The 15,351-nt window shown below is 50.5% G+C and overlaps 2 protein-coding genes across 2 annotated transcripts in view; one reads left to right on the forward strand and one right to left on the reverse strand.

The window, feature by feature from the left end:
* tcerg1b (transcription elongation regulator 1b (CA150)) overlaps positions 1–8,827 on the forward strand; it is a 30,634-nt gene extending 21,807 nt beyond the window's left edge. Inside the window, exons 12-20 of the mRNA XM_064351996.1 lie at positions 613–702; positions 1,151–1,269; positions 1,647–1,797; positions 2,919–3,083; positions 3,668–3,850; positions 5,525–5,704; positions 7,267–7,350; positions 7,647–7,747; positions 8,369–8,827. Of these exons, the coding sequence (XP_064208066.1) occupies positions 613–702; positions 1,151–1,269; positions 1,647–1,797; positions 2,919–3,083; positions 3,668–3,850; positions 5,525–5,704; positions 7,267–7,350; positions 7,647–7,747; positions 8,369–8,570 (1,275 nt within the window). The 3' untranslated portion in view covers positions 8,571–8,827. The remainder of the gene's footprint in view (positions 1–612; positions 703–1,150; positions 1,270–1,646; positions 1,798–2,918; positions 3,084–3,667; positions 3,851–5,524; positions 5,705–7,266; positions 7,351–7,646; positions 7,748–8,368) is intronic.
* A 1,696-nt stretch (positions 8,828–10,523) lies between these two features.
* On the reverse strand, positions 10,524–14,195 carry LOC135263687 (G-protein coupled receptor 151-like). Its single transcript, XM_064352001.1, has one exon. It carries the CDS (start codon positions 13,206–13,208, stop codon positions 11,889–11,891), a length of 1,320 nt encoding a protein of 439 aa, XP_064208071.1. The 5' UTR covers positions 13,209–14,195; the 3' UTR covers positions 10,524–11,888.
* Positions 14,196–15,351: the final 1,156 nt, after the last annotated feature.

Consider the following 15,351-nt stretch of genomic DNA (forward strand, 5'->3'; position numbering starts at 1 on the left):
CACTTACATACAATAACACCCCCTGTAAACATCCTCATCTGGCCCATTGCTCTTCGGTGTAGCCGGTGATGTGACATTTTGATTGAAAGATGTTAATACCGCTGCCACAGAAAAAAAAAATTAATAAATGAGTAAGGTAAACGTGTAAAGCCTCCTGTTGCTAGGAAAAAGGTTGCATCTCTTTGTACCGATTAAAAAAAGAGAGGGATGAGATGAAAGGGGAGATTAATGAAACTTCAAGGCCCGGGCTTCCCTGGCGTTGGCGACTACGGCGTGGAAAACGGCGCATTGCCGGCGGTGCTTCACGGACCGATTGGCGAGAAGGAGGGGTGGAGGGGGGGGTGGGGGGTCTGCGCTTAATTATGGCACTCCTCTCTGTGCTAATTAGCCCCCCCACGAACAGTCATTCATTAGAAATGATGGTTTAGATGATGAAACAGGTGCCCCCCCTCCCCCCCCAGGTTCTGGGGCTCAGCGGGTGAGAAGGGCCTGCCAAGATCATGCCTGCTGACGTGAATGCCTGTTATGAGCGCCTAATTAGACTGCTTTATTTACCTCTCTCCCTGCCCTCCCCTCCCTCCCCCATGCCCCCCCCCCCATGCCATCCCGCAGGTTTCAGCTTTCTCTACGTGGGAGAAAGAGCTGCACAAGATCGTCTTCGACCCCCGATATCTGCTGCTCAACCCGAAAGAGCGGAAGCAGGTACGGAATGTTCCGGAGTGGCGTCCACGGCGCTCGCCGTTTTGCGGAGAGTGAAACGGCCGTCTGGCGCTTCAGCCCCGCTCGGTCATAATCATGTTCACCTCTGGACCGCTCTGCGCGCTTTCCAGCCTTCTCCCCGCCTCTCTACAAAGCACCCGTTTATTTCAAATAGTTCTCTGTGACCTTTTTTTAGCCAGTTTAATAGTGTTTAAAAATTGTTGCATCGTATGGCTGATGCGGGTAAGCGGCAACATATTCTCTTGCTTGTGTTGCTTCATACGTACACTTGCTATTCTTTTAGCTTTAAAACAGGAGTTTAAATTGAATTATTCACTCTGTACGTCATGACCGGTGCACCCCAAATAGTTCTCACCCCAGAGAAGAGGAGAGGGAGGGTGGAGTGGACCGGCGTGTTACCCTCTTCAGCCCTCTACGTCGCCCTCTACAGGTGTTTGACCAGTACGTGAAGACGCGAGCAGAGGAGGAAAGAAAGGAGAAGAAGAACAAACTGATGCAGGCCAAGGAGGAGTTCAGGAAGATGATGGAGGAGGCCAAGCTGAACATCAGGTGTGTAGAGTACATGCCGCCATGTTTGATGTAGTTTTTCTTGATATAAATGAGATATAATCTACCTTGTGAAAGGAAATGAACGGGATGATGTTTGTGATACATTTGATTTTATTTTTATTTAATCAGGTTAGTTACCTTGAGATCGGCGTCTCTTTTACAATAAAGCCCTGGAGCCTCCATGTGTTGGGACGTGATGTAGTTTGTCACAAAATGGCTGCTGTGACTCACCTGTTTATGTGCTACAAACTCATTGGTGGTGACACAAAACGGATTTTAGTACAAGAAAGGGGCAGCTGTTTGCCTTTAATGCAGGTATTTACCCTGGGGTTAACGTTTCGACCTTAATTCGTTTTTCCTTTTGTCGTTTTCTGCAGGACGACATTCAGCGAGTTTGCATCCAAACATGCCAAGGACTCGCGGTTCAAGGCCATCGAGAAGATGAAGGACCGGGAGGCCATTTTCATCGAGTTTATGACCGCCCTCAGGAAGAAGGAGAAGGAAGACTCAAAAAACCGCGGAGAGAAGGTGGGGCTCCAGAACGGAGGTCAGGGGAGAGCGAGGGTGAGGAGCAGGAGGGAGGGGATGAAGGATTGAAGGGGCGGGGGGGGTGTAGTGGAGTGTAAGAGAGAGCCATTGACATTACTCACTTTACAACTCTGTTTAAGCTGCTTCGCATGTCTGGTGTAGCTGGATGTGATTGGGTCTGGTGTTGATGTTTTGGGGGGCGGTTGTTGTCTGTGCCACGTCTCCTGTGTGCGTTCCTGCGGTTAATATGTTTTGACCAGTAGGAGTCGCTCTCGGGGGGCAGGAGGGGGCGGGGTTCTGCGGGTAATGCATTTTGACCGTTAGGAGTGGCGGGAGTTTGGGCACAGGCAGCCCAGCCGGCGCTTCTCCTCGGGTCCTGAGATTTGAGCCCTGAAGGCAGTGCCGTTGCCTTCCCGGGCACCGGGTCTGTAAACGTTTCCTCACCGCGGAAGGTCACCCATCAAAGATTAATGACTCTGAAATGTCACCCACCAGAGGCTGGCTAAAGGTGGTGAGCTTCGGGGGGAGGGTTGGTGGGGGGTGGGTGATTGGGGTGGTTAAAGGGGCCTGGGTAGGGGGTTTCTCTGCAGCAGTCCTCCCTGCCCGCCCCCCCTTTTCAGACCGGATGGGGCACAGTCACTCTTCATGGCACATTTAATCAGCCTTGCATACACTCCAAGCCAAAAACGGTCTGTGGATTTGCCATGGTTACCGATAAATTGGCCATTCTCGCCCTGATTCTGGAGTCCTGCACGAGAACCTTAAAGACCCTGTTCACCTTCCCTACTGCATATGCGCTTGTGTTTAGAGTACAAGAGTAATTACACTGTAATGTCTTAGCCCAAGTGCTGTTAGCTAGGGATGGGCATTTTATTTAGTATTATTGTTAATGACAGTATGTACGATTACATGACTAGATCGCACCGTTTAAGCACAGTAGGAAAATTGCAAGCATTGTTGGGCTGAGCGGCCTGTTCTCGTCGTTACGTTACGTCTGAACATTTAAACGACTGGTAGGTTAACCCCGCCCATCCCTCGTGATAACCCAAATCAGCCGCTCCATTTAGGGTCACGCAGCCCCTGTTTTGAGCGCCTTTTCTCCTCTTCTTCCTCGGCCGCAGGTGAAGCAGGACTTCTTCGAGCTGCTGGCGGACCACCACCTGGAGGGGCAGCAGCGCTGGAGCAAGGTGAAGGACAAGCTGGAGGGCGACCAGCGGTACAAGGCCGTGGACAGCTCGGCCGCCAGGGAGGAGCTGTACAAGCAGTATGTGGAGAAGCTGGCCAAGGTGGGACGCGCTTGCGCTGGGCCGGGCCGGGGTCCCGGGGGGCTGCTCAGCACTATTTGGCTGGATCACATTGTGTTTTAGACGGTGCTGCGTACCCCCCGAGCCTGGGAAATGTGCTCTGATTCTGTAACTGGGTGTGACGTGTGTGTTCTGTCAATGGTGCTTACTGCAGTTTTGTGCGGTGTTGAATTTGTGTGCGTTTGTGTACGTCTGTACCATGTCCGTACGTGTCTGTACATGTGTGTGTGTACATGTGTGTTTGTACTTGTGTGTGTACATGTGTCAGTATGTGTGTACATGTGTGTACGTACGTGCCTTTTTAAGAGATGCACCAGGTGTATTGTGTTTTGTGTGTGAGAGCTATGATATGCAGGATGGTACTTCAGATGTATACAGCATTGTGTGTGTGTGTGTACGTGTTACTGTGTGTGTGTGTGTGTGTGTGTGTGTGTACGTACGTACCTTTTTAAGAGGTGCACCAGGTGTATTGTGTTTTGTGTGTGAGAGCTACGATATGCTGGGCAGTACTTCCGATGTGTAAAGTATTGTGTGTAGATTGTGTGACGCTGCGCCTCCCTCTGCAGAACCTGGACTCGGAGAAGGAGAAGGAGCTGGAGCGCCAGGCTCGGATCGAGGCCAGCCTGCGGGAGCGGGAGAGGGAGGTACAGAAGGCTCGCTCCGAGCAGACCAAGGAGATCGACCGCGAGCGCGAGCAGCACAAGCGCGAAGAGGCCATCCAGCACTTCAAAGCGCTCATGTCTGACATGGTGAGAACGTGTTACCCCTTCTCCCACACTTAGGGCCCTGATATCCGAAATAGTGAAAATGCGGATAAACCTGTAGTCATCAGACCCTGATGTTTAAAATTGTGAGGACCAAGTGACTCCCTTCACACTCCTAGGGCCCTTATATCTATCATTGTGAGGACCAAGTGACTCCCTTCACACTCGTAGGGCCCTTATATCTATCATTGTGAGGACCAAGTGACTCCCTTCACACTCCTAGGGCCCTTATATCTATCATTGTGAGGACCAAGTGACTCCCTTCACACTCGTAGGGCCCTTATATCTATCATTGTGAGGACCAAGTGACTCCCTTCACACTCGTAGGGCCCTTATATCTATCGTTGTGAGACCAAGTGACTCCCTTCACACTCGTAGGGCCCTTATATCTATCATTGTGAGGACCCAGTGACTCCTTCACACTCCTAGGGCCCTTATGTCTATCATTGTGAGGACCAAGTGACTCCCTTCACTGAGGGCCCTATATCATCATAGGGACTCCCTTCCACTCCTAGGCCTTATATCTATCATTGTGAGGACCAAGTGACTCCCTTCACACTCGTAGGGCCCTTATATCTATCGTTGTGAGGACCAAGTGACTCCCTTCACACTCGTAGGGCCCTTATATCTATCATTGTGAGGACCTAGTGACTCCCTTCACACTCCTAGGGCCCTTATGTCTATCATTGTGAGGACATACAAGCTGACTGTAGACTTGGTGTGTTTGTGTTGGCTATTTGGGTCAACTAGAAGGGTCGCTCAGACTAATGAATCTAGGACCATTCACACCTTGCGGTTCACTTCTGCTGAAGCGCAGTGTTACTTCACCTTTGGGATTGAGGGTTCTTAAATGGTGCCTCGCTTAACTTTTACTATCGCATTTGATTGACTTGTTTGTCCTTTTACCTCAGAAGTAAAATGTCTATCATTTGCTTCTCATCAATAAAAAATCAACTGCTGACATTTCTGACTGCTTTAATAACTACGATTCCCAGGCATAGTTTTCTGTGCTTGACCAATTGCCAATCATTAATCGCCATGGTTACCTAGCTGCAGGGGGTCAAAGGTCGTGGGCCATTAGCAGCACCAAGGTTCTCTGTCCTGCTGTGGTGATAATTCTTTCGAGGACCAACTTCATTTCATTATTTACAACGTGATTAATGTCGGTTTCTCTTATACAAGTCCCCTTTCCTTGGCCATCGTCAGGTCTGTGTTGAGTGCATTTAAAAAGACATGCGTGTCAGGTTGTGTATGCTCCTGCCATTGCCCTTGGCCAAGGCCCTGGCCTCAGAACTGGATGGGTTAAATGCTGAGGACAAATTGCCCCCTGGGGTCAATTAAGTATAACTTCAACTTAAAAATTACTGAGGGAAGCTGGAGTAAGATTTGAAGGTCACCTGAATCTCTGCATTCAGTCCCTCTGCATTAAGCTTGCTAATCTGTATTCACTGTAGTAATGCGGTATATTAGCAGTTTGATGGGAGATGTGTGACTGTTGTATCCATGATTGTTCATCATACTGAGCCTCTGTATTTGTGTGGGTGTGCGTGTCTGTGCATGGATGTGTGTTCATGTGTGTGTGTGTGTGTGTGCGGCCATGCATGTGGCGTGTGTCCATGTTTGTGTGTCCGTTTGTGTGTGCACGTTCGCGTGTGGCAGGTACGGTCGTCGGACGCGACCTGGTCGGACACGCGGAGGAACCTGCGGAAGGACCACCGCTGGGAGTCGTCCTCGCTGCTGGAGCGGGACGAGAAGGAGAAGCTCTTCAACGAGCACGTGGAGGCGCTCACCAAGAAGAAGAAGGAGCATTTCCGCCAGCTGCTGGATGAGACCACGCTGGTGAGAGAGTCGCCGTGATGATGATGACAATGATGACGATGTTGGATATGATGATGATGTTGGATATGATGACGGTGATGATGATGTTGGATATGGTGATGATGGTGATGGTGATGATGGTGATGGTGATGATGGTGATGGTGATGATGGTGATGTTGGATATGGTGATGATGGTGGTGGTGATGATGATGGTGGTGGTGATGGTGATGATGATGATGGTGGTAGTGATGGTGATGGTGATGTTGGATATGATGATGATGGTGATGATGGTGGTGATTGTGATGATTATGGTGGTGATGATGATGATGGTGTTGGTGAAGATGATGACGATGGTGATGATTGTAATGATGATGGTGGTGATGGTGAAGATGATGATGACGATGGTGATGATGATGATGATGGTGATGTTGGATATGGTGATGATGGTGATGGTGATGATGGAGATGGTGATGGTGATGATGGTGATGGTGGTGATGGTGATGGTGATGATGGTGGTGGTGATGGTGATGATGATGATGGTGGTAGTGATGGTGATGGTGATGTTGGATATGATGATGATGGTGATGGTGGTGATTGTGATGATTATGGTGGTGATGATGATGATGGTGTTGGTGAAGATGATGACGATGGTGATGATTGTAATGATGATGGTGGTGATGGTGAAGATGATGATGACGATGGTGATGATGATGATGATGGTGGTGGTGATGATGATGATGATGGTGATTAATTGTAATAAGTTCTCATATACCTGAAGGATTGTACAGAATACAAAATGTACGAAAATGAAATTAAGCAGAAAAAATGAACCCACCTTAGCTTTTAGCCATCAGTGCTACTGTAAACATGCTTAGAATGAGACTGGTAATGTGACCACTTAAAATAAGCCCACCCTTGTGAGATGATGATAACTCTGATGAGATATAAGATTTGAACACACTGGTGAGACCTGCTCTTAAAACAACACCTCTCTGGTGAGACACAATCTCAGACTTAAGCCCTATTCGCATGGGACCAGTATTGCCTGGGGACCTCTAGTAACTTGTAATAAGTGCGGAGGTCCTCTGTGATCTTAATCGCGTGCGAATCTGCCATGTCCGTAATTTGTAAAGTAAAAATTCCACAGGAAATTACCTACCATATTTTGCCAAACACAGAGGTCATGTGATAATATTAGTCCCATGCAAATGGGCATCTCGGTGATTTGGGGTCGTATTTTACTGTTACACAGAGCAGTGCCTTGACATTTTCAATCATATCCGGGGGGATAATGTCAGTAAATTCGAGTAAAATACAGACTTTGCTTATCCCGTGCGAATGCACCACACGAAACACAGACGTGGGGGGGGGGGTCATTTCTAAATCACATGAGGTCCCCAGGTAATACTAGTCCCGTGCGAATAGGGCTTTAAGCACATTTGAAACAAGACCCCTGGTGATATTAACACTTGAAATGCGTCTCTGTCCTTTTGTAAATTGCAGCTTTACGCTTAAACCTCTGTGCTTGTGTGGAGTGTTCTGACGCGGTGGTGAGCAGGCATCTTTGTGTTTGACCTCCTCAGATTACACTGACCACTACCTGGAAGGAGGTGAAGAAGCTCATCAAGGAGGATCCACGCTGCATCAAGTTCTCCAGCAGCGACCGGGTGCGTCTCTCTCATAGGCTGGCAAAAGAAGGAAAACCCCAAACGCTGCCTTTTCCATTTTTCCCTTCTTTTTACATTCAAATTCCCCTGTAACTCCAGCATCTTCAGAAAGACTGGGATGTGCGTAGGTTTTTTTTCTACCATGTTGTAGGTTCTCATCAGTAACCATCAGAAACCCTACTCTCCCTGATCCTTACTAGATGATTGACATTGTGTTGACATTTTCTGATTTGTCTTGATCGCTGTACGGCCTTGTGAGTTATGTCTGTTGGCTTCCTGTTTGTTGAATGTTGCAGAAGAAGCAGAGGGAGTTTGAGGACTACATCAAGGACAAGTACATCACCGCCAAAGCAGACTTCAGAACACTACTGAAAGAGACCAAGTTCATCACGTACAGGCGAGTGTGTTCAGTGGGGTTTCAGTCATACTGGTGGGGGGGGGGCGTTTAAGCTAACGTGAGTTTGTTAGGGCAGATGTGGTTTGTCATTGGCCATAGAGACCTACCCCTACATTTCCCTATGGTAAAGCCCAATGTTTTGTACCCCCCGTCGCTCTATGTTGTTAGCCCTTGTGTCTGGTTAGCCAAACAGAAAAATTGCTTTTTTAGAACAATCGGTTATGTGTGAGAATATATTACAGAAATAAATAATAATTACCCATGAGTGGTGCAGTGGAACCTGAGATGCATATGCATTAGGATTGGAGATTATTTGTCATATTCAAAATTTAAAGTATTTTTTGTATTGAATGGAACCATTACCTAAATTACTGTAGTATTATTTTGTGCACTGTGATCCTGTAGCATCAGACCTTAGTTTAAACCGGTCCGTAGTCAAAGCGGCATTAATCGAGGTGTTGTTGCTTCTGTGGGCAGCTGTGTTCAGTTCTTACCCCTGGGTGACGGATCCCTGTGCAGCTTGTTTCAGTCGAGCGAGACGTGATCGTTCGGAATCCGTGTTTGCGTGAGCTTCCTGTACGCTTCGTAACGCCGCGCCTGACTTCCTGTTCCCTGCCGCAGGTCCCGGAAGCTGATCCAGGAGTCGGACCAGCACCTGAAGGACGTGGAGAAGGTCCTGCAGAACGACAAGCGCTACCTGGTGCTGGACTGCGTTCCCGACGAACGGCGCAAGCTCATCATGTCTTACATCGAGGACCTGGACCGGCGGGGCCCCCCTCCCCCCCCCACCGCGTCCGAACCCACGCGCCGCTCCACCAAATGAGCCCTCCCCTCCCCCTCCCTGGCCCCCTCCGCGCTCTGCCCCCCTCCACGATCCCGCCATCCTGCAGGCCCCCAGCCTGCGCACAGTATTACCTGCTGCATCCCACGGAGCGCGGAGCGTCCCTGTACATAGTCACGCATAGAAACGGCACCTGAGTGTAGTTTGGCGGCCTCTCGAGGGATCTTTTGCGTCCCGCCGCAACAGTATGCCCCCCCCCCCCCGAAAGGCACGCGCGGTTTCGAGCGGCTTTGCCCACGATCTCGAGCGGCTTTGCCTGCGATCTTGAGCGGCTTCCGGGGACCGCAATCTCCAGCGGCTTCTCCCGCGATCTCGAGTGGCTTCGCTCACGGTCTCCAGCGGCTTCCCCACGGTTTCGAGCGGCTTGCGGGGACCGCGATCTCCAGCGGCTTCCCCACAGTTTCGAGCGGCTTGCGGGGACCGCGATCTCCAGCGGCTTCCCCGCGGTTTCGAGCGGCTTGCGGGGACCGCGATCTCCACGCTTCCCCGCGTTTCGAGCGGCTTGCGGGGACCGCGATCTCCAGCGGCTTCCCCGCGTTTCGAGCGGCTTGCGGGACCGCGATCTCCAGCGGCTTCCCCGCGGTTTCGAGCGGCTTGCGGGACCTCGATCTCCAGGCTTCCCGCGGTTTCGAGCGTCTTGCGGGGACCGCGATCTCCAGCGGCTTCCCCGCCGAGCTTGGGACGGCTCAGCTTCCGCGTTCGAGCGCTTGCGACCGCGATCTCCAGCGGCTTCCCCGCGGTTTCGAGCGGCTTGCGGGGACCGCGATCTCCAGCGGCTTCCCCGCGGTTTCGAGCGGCTTGCGGGGACCGCGATCTCCAGCGGCTTCCCCGCGGTTTCGAGCGGCTTGCGGGGACCGCGATCTCCAGCGGCTTCCCCGCGGTTTCGAGCGGCTTGCGGGGACCGCGATCTCCAGCGGCTTCCCCGCGGTTTCGAGCGGCTTGCGGGGACCGCGATCTCCAGCGGCTTCCCCGCGGTTTCGAGCGGCTTGCGGGGACCGCGATCTCCAGCGGCTTCCCCGCGGTTTCGAGCGGCTTGCGGGGACCGCGGTCTCCAGCGGCTTCCCCGCGGTTTCGAGCGGCTTGCGGGGACCGCGGTCTCCAGCGGCTTCTCCACGGTTTCGAGCGGCTTGCGGGGACCGCGGTCTCCAGCGGCTTCTCCACGGTTTCGAGCGGCTTGCGGGGACCGCGGTCTCCAGCGGCTTCTCCACGGTTTCGAGCGGCTTGCGGGGACCGCGGTAAACGCGTTTGGCTTTTCTGGAGGAAGAGTCGGCTCTGCAGGCTGTGATGGCCCCGGCGACCTTTTTTTATTTTTATTTTTATTATTATTATCCAAAAAAAAGAAAGTCGTCATTGTAACTATAACATCACAAGGTTTGAATGTTGAAATGTTTCTAAAGTGGTTTAATTTTGACTTGTTGCTATGTTTCTGTACAAGTTTAATGGAATAAATGCAACCCACTTTTTTAAAGTAAGTTTGCACATGAATTTTTTCTGCTTTTTCTGACTTCACAGAATGTATTGGGGAGATGGAACCCCCTGCAGCAGTTTTTACATTTATCTCCTTAGCGTGTGATTTTTACTTCGGGGGGGGGGGTTCACTGAGCTAAGTATTACACAAAGAGCTGCATAATGACACATTTTCCTTGTGATATTCAACTCGAAATCCTCCTTATGACAAGCTGAGTTACAGCACCATTTGTCTGGTGAACAATTTGCCCCTTAATTCTATTACAAATGGTTTTTCAGTGTTCTCTTAATTTGGTTAAATCATAAATACAGAATTTTCTAGAACATTTCATAGAACTTTTATGTAAATGTGGAGTATGATACCACTATATTTGGAGCCAACAGCCAAACTGTAAGCATTGTGAATTTCACGCGCTGGTACAGTTGGTATATTTGAAGAAAAGAGAGACAGAAGAATCAACCATGAAAGAGGTTTTAACATTCACTTTATTACAAAACATTACAAAATACATATGTCCTGGTAATTACTGCACAAATCTGCCTCATTAAAATGGCTGAAAAAATCCATGCTGCTGACCTTACACTGAGCACCTGACAGGCACGATTTGCAAAAAACCCAAACATGTACAAATGACACACACTATTTACAGTGAAATTCCCTTTATGTGGATGCTGTGACCAAGGTCTGTCAGTTGTTCTCTTGGGTGTGGATATTTCATCGGTATATTTTTCAGTTTGTTTTTAAACATACTTTTTGCGAGGGACCTCCTTGTAACAATTTCTTGGGCTGCAGGAGTATATTTGAGACCACTTCAATGGAATGTCGAATCTTGTGAATTGCAAAAATGTGACTATTTTCAAATTCCCAATTCTCAATTTGCAGTAATCCAAAAGTAAATATTTACTGTAACCAAAAAAAAGGAAGCAAGCTGAGTTCAGTTTGCACTTGCGAAGTGCACGGTCAGATCCTTTCAGCAGTCCGTTTGACCTGAAGTGCTGCGGTTACTGTGTGAATTGGGTCGGTGCAGGCTGTTGTGTTGGAGGTGCAGGGTGTTGGGTTGGAGGTGCGGGGTGTTGGGTTGGCGGTGCAGGGTGTTGGGTTGGAGGTGCGGGGTGTTTGGTTGGAGGTGCGGGGTGTTGGGTTCGCGGTGCAGGCTGTTGGCTTGGAGGTGCGGGGTGTTGTGTTGGAGGTGCGGGGTGTTGTGTTGGCGGTGCAGGGTGTTGGGTTGGAGGTGCGGGGTGTTGGGTTGGCGGTGCGGGGTGTGGGGTTGGAGGTGCGGGGTGTTGGGTTGGGGGTGAGGGGTGTTGGGTTGGAGGTGCGGGGTGTTGGGTTGGAGGTGCGGGGTGTTGGCTTGGAGGTGCGGGGTGTTGTGTTGGAGGTGCGGGGTGTTGGGTTGGGGGTGCGGGTTGTTGGGTTGGAGGGTGTTGGGTTGGAGGTACGGGGTGTTGGGTTGGCGGTGCCGGGTGTTGGGTTGGAGGTGCGGGGTGTTGGGTTGGGGGTGCGGGGTGTTGGGTTGGAGATGCGGGGTGTTGGGTTGGCGGTGCGGGGTGTTGGGTTGGAGGGTGTTGGGTTGGAGGTACGCGGTGTTGGGTTGGCGGTGCAGGGTGTTGGGTTGGCGGTGCGGGGTGTTGGGTTGGCGGTGCAGGGTGTTGGGTTGGAGGTGCGGGGTGTTGGGTTGGCGGTGCAGGGTGTTGGGTTGGAGATACGGGGTGTTGGGTTGGCGGTGCGGGGTGTTGGGTTGGGGGTGCGGGGTGTTGGGTTGGAGATACGGGGTGTTGGGTTGGCGGTGCGGGGTGTTGGGTTGGAGGTGCGCTGGGTTGTGAAACGGCAGCTCAGCGCTCCTGGGTTACCTCAGCCTGGTTCTGGTGCTCCCAGGGAATCGGGTCGTTCTCCGGCGCCGTGGAGCCCGTCTCGCGCTCGTGCCAGAACTGCTCCAGGTCCGGCAGGACGATGCCGTCCTTGTTGGTGGGGCTGTCCGGGTCCTCGGCCCGCGGTTTGGGGTCCTGGTCCCGGTCCCGGTCCCGTTTGGGCTGCTCCGCCCTGTCGGCGGCGTGTGGAGGTGGGTGTCCAGCGGGCTCGGGGCGGGGGCAGGGGGACCGGGGCGCGGAGGGCGTGTGCGGGCCCATCTTGCTTTTGGGGGGCGGCGTCTTCCGGAGTGTGAAGCGCCGCCAGAGCCCGGCGTAGCCGTCGCGGAACTCCTCAGAGAGCGCCAGCACCAGCAGCGGGTTGACCAGCGAGATGGAGAACATGAGCAGCTCGGCAGAGACGGCGAAGAGCGGCGGCGGGGGCGGGGCCCCGTTCTCCTCCGCGTGCCGCGCCCACACCCAAGACACCCACTGCGGCAGCCACAGGATCGCCGTGGCGACCGTCAGGCTGAAGAGCATGACGGTCAGCTGGCGGGACCGAATCTGGGTGCGCAGGTTCTGGGTCTTGCTGGACCGCCGCTGGCACCGCCCGTATGCTCGCCAGAAGCAGAGGAGGGCGAAGGTGAGGGGTCCGCAATAGGCCACCAGCGGGTACGCCTTCACGTACACCGCCATGGCGTCGCGGGCGAAGTCGGGCACAGCCTGGACGCACGCCAGCTCGTCCCCATGCCCTTCCCCGTCCCGCTGCAGGGTGGTGAACATCCAGTGCGGCAGGGACACCAGGCAGGCGGACAGCCAGGTGAAGAGCAGGGCGGTGAGCACGGCCTTCTGCCGGATGTTCACCTGCTTGCCGGGGTTGCTGACGTAGCGGTAGCAGGACTTGGCCATGGCGGCGATGGTGAAGCTCTTTGCCGCCATGCAGGAGTTGAGGAACCCGTCGCAGGTCTTGCAGACAAACCAGCCCAGGGTCCAGCCAGCCCGGGTGTACGCGGCGCCCTTGAAGGGGGCAGCGAACGCCAGCACCAGCCCGTCGGCCAGCGCCAGGTTGAGGATGAGGCCGTTGATGAGGGTCAGTTTGCTCTTGAGGGCGTTGCTGACCAGGACGGCCACCACCATCATGTTCCCGGTAAAGCCCACCACACAAATGATCCCTACAATGGTCGGTATCAGTAATTTCAATTCCTGAGAATGAAATAAATCCTGACTGTCCCCTTCGAAGACTGAGTGCCTGTCCATAGAGCTGTTCGTCTGGCTAATATTCACGCTTTGCTGTAGCGATTGATCCATCTTGCAGGGGGGAAAAAATTGTGAATAAAACCGAGTTTTGGAAATCCTTTTTTTATGTGAAAGTTCAAGCGTCTTGGCTGTAGAGTTCAACTGCGGCACATTCAGATCAGATGTAGGTAACAAGTAAGAGTTTCAGTTCCACTCCTCGAGCTGTTGCAGTCTCTGAAATGACAGCGCGAGGTCTGCTGCTGTATATATATCGGCAGCTTGATTGACAGACGCCTCCACCAGCTTAAGGGAAGTTTCTTTTACCCCTTGCGGTATCCTCATGGGGCCAATTAAAAACATTAAAAGTTAATGCTTTTTTAAATAAATCATGTACAAGAAGAAAAAAAGCCCATTTAAATATTCCCTCAAACTGGGGTAGGCGTTAGCCTGGAGTGAATTTGTTTTCGGCACCATTGATTTCATTCGTAAAATGATATTAAAAATGTAGTAAGATTTAAGAAAAATGAAATCGGCTATTTCTAAAAACGCCTCGTTTCGACATTTCTTGCTGTCCGCAATTAAATTCTCTCCTGTGCATCTTTCTAACAAACACTGTCATTTTCCATCCTAGAACTGCAATTTTACTAATAATATTTCATTTATACGCGTATGTATGAAGACTAGAATCTGTTTTGAAAGCGACTGCAATCGCTCTATCATTTAGAATAGTGATTTTCCTGAATTATGAACACGCTTCTGTCTCCAAGCACCTTGTCACGGGCAGCCAGCCACGGACAGAGTAAGGCCTAGGAATATAGCCCTAATCTTCACTTTTTTCTCAATTTTTCTTCCATACCACGATTTCTACTAAGACTCTTGTGATTTATGCAAGAATTGAGAAACGTTGCCTACATTTTACGTCATAACCATTAAGTCTCTTCGAAAATAAACACATTTAGCAAGAAGCCTGGAAATAGCCTACTTATTATTGTTAATGAAAAAAATTGCCAGGAAATGGTGAGAAAGATGAGCCTGTACACACGCTCAAAGACTCACTTTAGATAAATGTTCCTAAACCTGCGGTAAAACAGACTGTTTACTTTTTATCCGTGTCGCATCTGCCCAGAATCGCAGCTCTTGGACGACTCACTTTTTTAGATTGGGATATTAGCCGGTCCATGTAGTTGCTATAGACCGACCGATTATTGTATTCTCGAAAACAAAACATACCCGAACGTTTCCTAACGTAAAATATAATTCATATTTATTTATTGATTTATTAGAGAAATCATATTGAATGGCTACTGTATATGGACAGGTCCGCTGTTTTGGAAGAGCTTGCTAAAGACTAAAGAGAAACGGAGAATGGTCAGATAAACAGCTCCCCAACGAACGATTTTCATTGGCAATACTCTACTTACGCCACAGGGTCGTGCTCTAACCTCACGTTTTAATGGAGATCACTCGAGTGACGGCGTTAGTTTACAGTGGCCTAGTTTATGAAACTAATGTTCAAGCGTATCACCATGAAGTTAATCTTAGGTTTGCAAGATGGCATCTGGTATGATTCTGAACTTCTCTTAATGAGGTGTGCCCAGATTTTTTGGCTATTGCAAAATTCGTCTCAGCAAATATCAAACAAATGTAAAAAAAAAAAAAAAATGGAATTCATATCCAATATCTTATTTGTAGGAAAAAATGTCATTTTGGTATGAAATATAGCAGTTTGTTTTTCCATTAATCAGTTACTGTTCATTTTTACCAGCTTGTCATTCCTGCTTCTCCTTCATGAAAGCATAATGACAGGCATCGGGTTGTGTGTGTGTGTGTGCGTGCGCATGTGCATGCGTGTGCGTGTGTGCATGTGGTTGAGCGTGTGTATATGTGAAAATCACACACCCTAGTATGACGGCAAAGCGTAGTGATTTTATTTTATTTTATTACAGTAATGGCCTATTTTGGGTTTAAATTGAGTGCTAGCCTGGCAGGTGTGCTACTGATCTATTCAGTACCTTACAGGCGCTGGCACTGCAGGTAAAAGACCTGTGAGTTCTAGCGACCTTTGTGATGCGTAATCTAAGGCACATTGGTCATTTGCCAACGGAGTTTTGTTTGGGTGTTATGAAAGTCTTGTATAAATCCGGTTTTAGGCACACATAGGTATGCTCTCTTATTGCTTTAACAGGAGCAATATCCTCTTACGTCATTTCAGAGC

The sequence above is a fragment of the Anguilla rostrata genome, chromosome 9 (assembly GCF_018555375.3).
Source record: "Anguilla rostrata isolate EN2019 chromosome 9, ASM1855537v3, whole genome shotgun sequence".
NCBI classification, from domain to species: Eukaryota; Metazoa; Chordata; class Actinopteri; order Anguilliformes; family Anguillidae; genus Anguilla; species Anguilla rostrata.

What these genes read in the sequence shown, in the direction of transcription:
- LOC135263687 (XM_064352001.1), bottom strand. Translation starts at nt 13,208, where the DNA reads ATGGATCAATCGCTACAGCAAAGCGTGAATATTAGCCAGACGAACAGC.